Consider the following 9,390-nt stretch of genomic DNA (forward strand, 5'->3'; position numbering starts at 1 on the left):
CCCCCACCGGTGGCAGTCTATGACTGCCACTTCCACCTGGATGCTATGTTAGCGAGAGGCAGGGCAACCTCCTTTCCTGACTTGGCAGCTCAGGAGGAGGGTGGGGACATAGTCCTTCTGGGCGGGGTGGCCAATTATGCCTACCCCGACAGCTGGTCTAGGCGTCAGGGCCAGGTGGCAGGTGACCCTAGGGTCAAGGTGGCGATTGGCCTGCAATCTCATAAAGTGGGGAGGGGACGCCACCTGATGGCCTTCCTGCAGCAGCTGCGGGACCCGGCCTGTACAGCTATAGGGGAGGTAGGCATCGACCTGACCTCCAATTGTGGCTGTGCGGGACAGTGCCCCAAACCTGCAGAATGCCGGCAGCAGGTCACCAGGGATCAGGTCACCACCTTGACCACTGTCCTACAAGGGGCTGTGGTTGAGGGTGGTGGCAGACCAGTGATTATCCACTGCAAAGATGGGGGCAGTGGCCGAGCAGCGCAGGAGGCCCTTGGATGTTTCCAAAGGGTGCCAGGGGCCTCCACGCTGGCGGTGCATTGGCACTGTTTCACTGGGTCCGTGGAGGATATTGAGGCTTGGCGGCAGCTGCTGCCGAACCTCCATATTGGGGTGACGGCTCTATCCCTTAGAGCCCCCTCCACTAGACTGGCCCTGGGGGGCATTGACCCTAGCAGATTATTGCTAGAGTCGGAAGCCCCCTACCTGGTGCCTACAGGAGCCGGGGTTGGAATCAACAGTCCCTGGCTCCTAAGGCATACCCTGGAGGAGTTGGCCCCGCTCAGGGGAGATAACGTGTATCTCCTGGCGAGCCAGCTCAATGCCAACGCCAGGGAGTTCTACTCTTTCGAGTAAGGGGCATAGCTAACCAACTGTCGTCACCAGTTGTATGGCACACCTGCAGTGTGGGGAGGGATCACTTCCCCACCAGCTTACTCCCGCACTCCGTGCGAGTAACCCGTCAGCACGTTAGAAGTACGGTGGTAGTAAGGGGAGTGGGATTCTCTCCTCCTTAACTCCAAACTCAAAGTGGGGGGGCACTAAAGTAGCCCCTGGACTTGTCTGTGGCATCCACAGGCAGGTGAGGTTAAGCTTCCCTATTATCCTCTAAAACCAAGTCATCCTACATCTTTTTACAAATTGGGGGGGCATCCTTTCCCTGAACATTTTGGTGGCTACCTAGGTTCCTATTGTGATAAGACAGCTCCCTTCGCCAGTAATTGGTAGGATAAAAGCTTAAATGGGGCCGCCTACAGGCAGCATGTCCATCAATGCAATTTGTAGGGGAACACACTGTCGTATCGACCAACAGTGTTGCCACGTTCCCCGTAGCTAATGTTGGGCACTGTCACGGGGAGACTATTCTCATACTTATCAAGGCACGGGGTGACTGTGCCTATCGTGTGGATTGTATCCATAGCCGTGGTGTTCCTTGGGGAGATAAGCCCAGCAAGTCTAGAAGCTGTGATTATTGAGGCCTAAATCAAACACTGGCCTCCACCACTAATCTCATCTCCAAATGGGTACAGTAGGACTGTGCTTAACATATTGTTACTTAAGGAGTTACTAAATAACTTGTCGCTCAATTCTAGAGGGCGACAATGTATTATCTACTTAATAGGGGTTCCGACCTTCACAAAACACTGTTCACTTAAGGGGGGATCTGACCTTCGCAAAACACTGTTCATTTAAGGGGGATTCTGACCTCCTCATTAATCCACCTCCGGAGGGCCGACATCCGTCTGGCCGACGCCAAGTGCCAACACCTAGGCGGTTTCCGATCAATGGACTTCTTCCTGGCCATAACCAGGCCCCAGAAGGGGCCTTCATAAAACGGGGAGGAGTGTGGTGAATTTCGGGAGAGTTATCTCCCTTGGACCGTGGACCGCGCCGACACGAGATCTCGTGAGCTACGTGATATCATCGCTGTGACGCGTTGGCGCGGTCTCTTTTACTTCTTGATATCGAACCAGCAACACGTGAGTGAATTTCCTCCACCTTGTCTTTGATTTCAGGAGCTGAGAGCATTTACAACTACTTGTTGTGACGGTGTGTGAATAACACACACCGAATTCACGACAATGTTTACCGTAGCACTGCGTCTAATATGTATAAAATAATTAAAGAATATATGATAGACTTGTGAATCTTAAGAAACTTCGAGGTAGGAGATATTTTTATGTAGGAATTACGTTGATGGGAACTATGATTCACTTCGGGATATCCGAGTTTTTCAAGTTTTCAGAGTTCGAATTATCAGAGTTTTTATTACTAAGATTAAGAAGAGTTTTGGCCGGGACCCATGAAATACTTCCAGTTAACCTGGGTCTTCGAGTAATACGAGTTCGAGATAACAAGGTTTGACTGTATATATATACAATTGTTAGGCATAAAGAGACAAATGCCGTCATGATATTAGAATTGACCCCAGGGTCTGCCCCACCCTTGCAGACTTAAAGGGACATATCACGTGAAAGAGCCATATATTTTTTTTAATAAATGTATGTATTGTATGCACTTCCACTTATGTTACCTCGCTATCCCCATATTCATAGTCCGTTCCAAATGTCCAGTTTGACCACTTGAATTGTTCGGGAAAGCCCTGCTAAAAATAGCGCCGATAACGTCACCGACTAGGTAGTAAACACAAGTGGTGTGAGCGAGATGAAACGGTTTTCAAAGGGGCCCACGGAGAGGGTCCGTCAGGCAACTGCAATTTCTTACCGCAGTATGAAACCAAGTAATATGATTTCTAAGTCCGTATTCAAACTTATTGAACAGTAATTATTCATCATCAGAAGTTAATTGCACACTTGCCAATATTCAGAATTCAAATTTATTTAGCTTTAAACAAAAATTTGTTGCCAATAAAATTAAACAAGGGATGGGGCACAAGTTTTTACAATTTATCACAGCCTTCTCCCCTCATACATTTACAATTAAATGTCAACAATGATAATAGACATAAACATAAAGTAGATATATATAAATATATATTGAATTTAGTACCGAAATGTGACCGGTACGGGGCTAAACACCTTTCCTCAACAATGAGACAAACCTTTCTGTAAAAAGGAATATTCACGTGACGAATATCCCTTTTCAAATGTTTACATAAAGTGCATATATATGCAATGACAAACTACACGCGAATAAAAAAGGAAATGTTTGTGAATTTATTTATTACATTAAACAACTTAATGTCTTTGGCCAATATTTGTTTTAGACCATGCATATAAATGTATGTATACTCTCTTTCCCACTTTCACTGTCTCCATACAGCACGCTAACACTTAGTAAGTCATATTAGCCATCACACACAATAAACTGTATGGCAAAACCACTACGTGTACATGTAGAATATGTGTCAATAAGGAACGTGTTGAGATACTTGATAATTGTATTTTTTCAATACTTTACAGAGATTAAAGCATACTTGTAAATGAACCTTTTCATGTTGAGACAACTTTTCTTTAATCAGTTCCTTTTGTCCGAAACAGAAACCATAGTTATCGGCAGCACGTGCCATTTTTACAACGTAATCAAATATTTACCCCCTGTTTTCAATACCTATTCCGATTCTATCTGAAGTCGAAAATTTATTCTTTATAGAGAAAAAGTTGTTACATGATCATACATTCTAAGTCAACATCATATGAAAACATGAACTGTTGAAAATTTACGATTTAAATAAAAAATGTTATGCGATCCTATTTATTAGAAGTAGGTTGATTCTCCTTCCTCAGTTATTCATCCTGATCCGTCATTTTGACATTTTTAATCTAGCTGCGATAACGTAGCTTTCTGACGAAGAGCGATTTTTTTTTACATATTGCGTCGTCGCGCCAGAGGAGGCCGGGTATTCATATTAACACTAATTTAAATCTTGCATGTCAAAACAAAAAAAACCCGTTTAATTCAGCAATATAATTACATCATACCATTTTACTGATCCCGGTAATATTACTAATTATGTAAATCTAATAGCGTACGTATCTCAATTGACCCGAGTACCGTCAGAGGATCAGAGAACAGAATACGCTGTTGCCATCACAACAGTTATCCTTTGGAGGGCCTCATGGCAAAAAACAACTTATCCCTTCCTTTCGCATAAACCACTGTATAATTATAAGAACACAAAGCAAACTCTCTCCGATACATATTAAACTAAGTTCATCTGTGTTCAAACTCACATAATGATACTAGCGAGGTTAATAGTTTTAGATATTTATTCATATCATAAACAGCGCTAGCATTTCTGTTGATTTTATTTCAGCTTAACCGGCTATCCGGAAGAATACGTGCACCGTACTAACTGCTAGGGCAGTTATTTTCCGCTTTGAATACTTCCCATTGGCAATAATGATTCCATAACGTACCCCTTGCGCTATCTTTTGACCATTTGGCAACTTTTTGCTTCGTAGCTGACACGGTACAACACTTTTCTTTCGCTTACTTCACACGGCCAGTCATTTTGTTTACAAAGAAATGGTGTGCTATATGCATGCACTAGTAGAGGGAAATCCCAGAACAAAATGTTGGTCAGACAGGTAGAAATTCCGATGATTATCTTAGATTTAATAATTTTTATGAATCTATTTCAGCCAAATCCGATCGTTATTTTCCATAATGAGTCTCACTTGATATGTTTATGTAGTATTTGAAAAAAAGACAAAAAAAAAAGTTACTTTAGCATGATGCCCCTTTAACCCCTGGGTCATAACTTTGAAACAGTTGAGATCCACCCCCCAAGACTATGAATACAAATGCTGGACAAAAAAGGACAAATGCAGTCAGGATATTAGAATCGATCCTGGGGTCTGGCCACAACCGTAGGGATCTAGTTTCGGAGTCACAGCTTGGAAACAGTTGAGATCCCCTCCCCATAAGTTAACCATACATTAATTTGCTGGGCATGAAAAATCTAATACAGACATACTTCAAGAATTGGCATTGGGGTCTGGCATATTCTCTTGGATCTCATTTTGAAAACATTTTGCCATGATTGCTTAGATATCCAGGTGAGCGATACAGGCCCTCTGGGCCTCTTGTTTAACTCACCTCGTCCGAAGGACCATATGGTGAGCTTATGCCTATATCACACCATCCATCGTTCGTCCGTCAACTTTTCCTTTAAAACGCTACTTGTCCTGAACGGCCAAGTCTATTTTGACTAAAATTGGTCTGGAGCATCCTTAGGCCAAGGGGACTTAATTTTGTATAAATGGTGGGTGCCCCCCCCCCCACCAAATAGGGGGAAATAGAGGAAAAACCTTTAAAATCCTTCTTCTACTGTAGGGATTAAGGGATTTTGTCCGAATGTCTGTCCGAACTCTTATCCCATGGCGGGGCTCGTTCGGCCATCCGATCTGTCGACAGGGAAAATCAAATAATGTTGAAAAACGTACGTGCTGCCATACTTCCCAGGACGGACTTTAATAAAATGGGCCGAACTTGCCCCGGTCTCCCCTATTGTTATATTGAACTTAATCTCATTAAAGCTTGTGTTTTACTGTTATTCCTTGATTTTAAGTTTATCTTATCTCATTCTGAAAGCAGTATTCTGAATCAGTAAATATTAGAGATCAACAAAAGCTATGCTCTTTTAAGGCTTTGCCTTTTAATATTAGCTGTAAGCCATTTCGCCCGAAGCTTATAGTAGTGCTCACCTTATACAATTTACCATCACTTAGACATAGCTTGACAATGACACCAGTCGGTGTGAAAACGTTGCACAAACTAATCTCACTGTTTGTGTAAAGATAACATTATTTTGATATAAATAAGAAGCTTTCACATTGTGTTTCTGTTTCTGGAACTAATTTTCGTACACTACTGGTTTTGATTAGCTGGGTTTGGATCGCTAAAGGACAGCGCGCCATCATACTGTAGGAATGCATTGATACGATACGTATCGGTATACGTGTTATCTTGAACAAGAGGCTCAAAGGGCCTGTATTGCTCACCTGAATATATTTTAAGTAATTGATATGAAGTAAAGATATAGCACTCCATGGTAGGTGCTGTAAGTACATATAAAATTTCAGAAAGATCCATCCAGTACTTCAGATATAGAGAACAAACTTCAAACAGAGCCCCACCCCTATGCCCCTAAGGGGGTCATACCCACCAATGATACAAAATTGAGTCACCGTCACCCAAGGATGCTGACAACACTAAATAAGGATAAAATCCCTTAATCCTGATGGTCGGAGAAGGATTTTAAAGGTTTTACCTCTATTTCTCCTATTGGGCCCCGCCCTTCTGCCCCCCTCGGAGACCACACCTACTGCTAATACAAAATTGAGTCCCCTTGGCCCAAGGATGCTCTAGACTAAATTAGGATAAAATCCCTTAATCCCTATGGTAGAAGAAGGATTTAACAGGTTTTACCTCTATTTTCCCTATTGGGCCCCGCTTCTCTGCCTACAGGGGGGTCAGACACACCGTTTATACAAATATGGTTTCCCTTCACCCAAGAATGCTTCAGACCAAGTATGGACAAAATCCTGTCATTCCTACCGAAGAAGAAGGACTTTGAAGATTATCATCTATTTCCCCTATTTGGCCCCACCCCTCAGGTCCCAGGGGGGCCACACCCACCGTTTAAACAAAACTGATCCTCGGGGTATACAAAATTGGTTCCCTTTTACCCAAGGATGCTTCAGACCAAATATGGAACAAATCCTTCCATTCCTACAGAAGAAGAAGGATTTTAAAGAATTTGCTACATTTCCCCTATTGGGCCCCACCCCTCAGCCCCCAGGGGGGGGGGGGGGGGGGGGGCATACCAACCATTTATACAAACTTTTTTCCCCTTCCACCAAGGATGCTTCTGACCAAATATGGAACAAATTCTTTAATTTCTACAGAAGAAGAAGGATTTTAAAGAAGAATTTGCTATATTTCCCTATTAGGCCCCGCCCCTCAGATGGCAACTTTCTGGTAATTTTGTGGCATCTTTCTGGCAATTTTGTGGCAACTTTCTGGCAACTTTGTGGTAACCTGCTTGCCGCAAACTTCTGGCCACTCCCTTGCAAACTTATGGTAACTTGTTTTAAATTACCATTCTTTGAACCATTTAGCTCAGGCCTTGCTGGTGCTACAAATAATTGTAAATTCAAATTCTCACTGTATACTAGCTATTGTAATGTATTCTGGTCAAAGGTATAATCATATATTCTGTTTTATTTCCCATACACATACATCATATAATTTTCAAAACAAACTGACCCCATTATTCAGACCATGCTGGTACTGGATAATTATCATAAATATTGTATAAATCAAAATATTGCATACATATACCTTTCACATGTGCTAAAATAAAATAGTGTATTGGTGTTTGTTCCTCTTGCAATTATATCCACACTTTTGTTATAAACTTCCAAATGGAAAATAATGCTCCTTCTCCTTACAAACACCAGCAGTTATCAGTAATGGCCACTTGCATTGCATCTTCAAAACTTTGAATGTAGAAACTGACCAATCACACTGACCAGGATACCGGACTGGCTGCTGTGGCTAGTTCCGGTTGTGAGAATACAATCTATATAGACTTGCTTAAGTCGTTTTAAATACTTTTGAACATTACAATTAATAGACAGTCATATTTATTTCATTTGTTGTATGTTGAGACAATACATAACTTGTCAAACCTGAATATAAAACAGCATACATGTTCCAAATGCATTACATAGAAACTGTTCCATTGTTAATTAATAAGTTGTCTCCAATAAAATTATTTTATATTTAAGCCTGTGTGTTTTGAATGATAAATATTATAATCTATATACTCTAGAATGTTTCAATACATACCCAGTATTTTTCTGTTTAAGTTAACTCATTCCCCCCTGAAATTTTGTAATGAACTATCCCAACCTTTGAATTGGAAGAGCTCAAATGTGTCTTCAGGGGTGAATGAGTTAATTATCAAAGAATATTTTGTTGCAACTTTCTGGCAAGTTTGTGGCAAAATTGTGGCAACCAAAGTGTCTGACAAACTATACTGCAGATATAATAATACTAAGTTGAATGTTCTGGCAAACTTGTGGTAACGTATGTGCTGCTCTACTTTCAATGACATTTTGCGGCAACTTTCTAGCAAACAGATATATGCTTGCCGCAACTTTGCCTTGTTTGCCAGAAGGTTGCCAGAAAGTTACCGTTTTCAGGCAAACTGATTTGTGGCAGCAAACTTGCTGCAATCTTTTTATTTCTGTATGGGAGTCCTTTCCAAACTGACAGGGTGATCACCACACCGAGACATTAGAACAATATGATTAGGTAGAGTCAGTCTGGTGAGCCTAAAATTGGCCACTGACCTGACGGGTGGAGGCTGATTCATTTACCTGTAGGGCAACTTGTTTTGATAGGAATTAAAGTATTTTACTTTAAAAGTGCATGAGTTTCAACAAGTGAATCTACCTGTAAAACTTACCTATTGGAAATCAAGCACATATGCTTACATAAAATATTACTATATTTTTTTTTTACTTTCTACTTTTCTTAATTTTTATATTTTTTATAATATTAACAAGCTGATCCATATAGTATTTGATATAATATTAATTAAACTGATCTGTCAATAACAGATAAATTAATTAATTATAAAGCACAATTAATCAAAATTTAACAACACCCTAGTTAATATACATGTATAGAGGATATTTGATGGCGTCATCAGTAATAACAAATATATTTCACGAGTGTGGCTAATATTTTGATATTTTACATGAGTGCGCAGCACGAGTGAAACAAAATATTAGCCACATGAGTGAAATATATTTGTTATTACTGAAGACACCATTAAATTTTCAATGTATCACATTTTTAAAACATAAAACATGAAAAATGTAATGCATTTAAAAAGGGCGGGAATCAGAAGTGTAATAATAAGTGCCATATTCTAATGACGTCACACTTGACAACAAGGCTGAGTGCCATTTTGAATGGGATACTCAACGCAATTCTGTCGTTTTCTGGTGTTTTCTGGTATTGTTGCTTATAAAAATGTTATCAATTGTATGAACCAAACATTTACCGTAACAACCACTTATTAATTCTACAGTCGCTTCATTTGAATCGGTACAAAAAATTGTTGCCTTTGAATGCAACGAATAGAAGATACCATTATGATTGGTCAATATCAAAAAGTGATATTTTCACTTTGAAAATATCACTTTTGATAATTGTCACAGTGTGAAAGATATCAGTTTTATCAAGTTGATAGAATTCGATATTTCACTGGTAAAAATGTAATAAACATATCTTATCATATGTTTACTAATAATAACACCCTTTTTGTTTGTGTAATAAGTCTAAAATTTCCACAAGTTGATATCAGCCCGGGTGATATCACACCCCCTTGAAAGTGATATCACCCCCCCC

At 40.5% G+C, this 9,390-nt stretch overlaps 2 protein-coding genes across 2 annotated transcripts in view; both read left to right on the forward strand.

Annotated features, from left to right (window-relative positions):
* Positions 1-45: 45 nt before the first annotated feature.
* Positions 46-855, forward strand: LOC110460546 (3'-5' ssDNA/RNA exonuclease TatD-like). Its single transcript, XM_021513511.1, has one exon. The coding sequence runs from the start codon at positions 46-48 to the stop codon at positions 853-855; it is 810 nt and encodes a 269-aa protein (XP_021369186.1).
* Positions 856-1,848: 993 nt separating this feature from the next.
* LOC110460541 (benzoate carboxyl methyltransferase-like) overlaps positions 1,849-9,390 on the forward strand; it is a 49,738-nt gene continuing 42,196 nt past the window's right edge. The window contains exon 1 of the mRNA XM_021513507.1: positions 1,849-1,979. The gene's annotated coding sequence lies outside the window, so the exon portion shown is untranslated. The remainder of the gene's footprint in view (positions 1,980-9,390) is intronic.

The sequence above is a fragment of the Mizuhopecten yessoensis genome, unplaced genomic scaffold (genome assembly GCF_002113885.1).
Source record: "Mizuhopecten yessoensis strain PY_sf001 unplaced genomic scaffold, ASM211388v2 scaffold10427, whole genome shotgun sequence".
Lineage (NCBI taxonomy): Eukaryota > Metazoa > Mollusca > Bivalvia > Pectinida > Pectinidae > Mizuhopecten > Mizuhopecten yessoensis.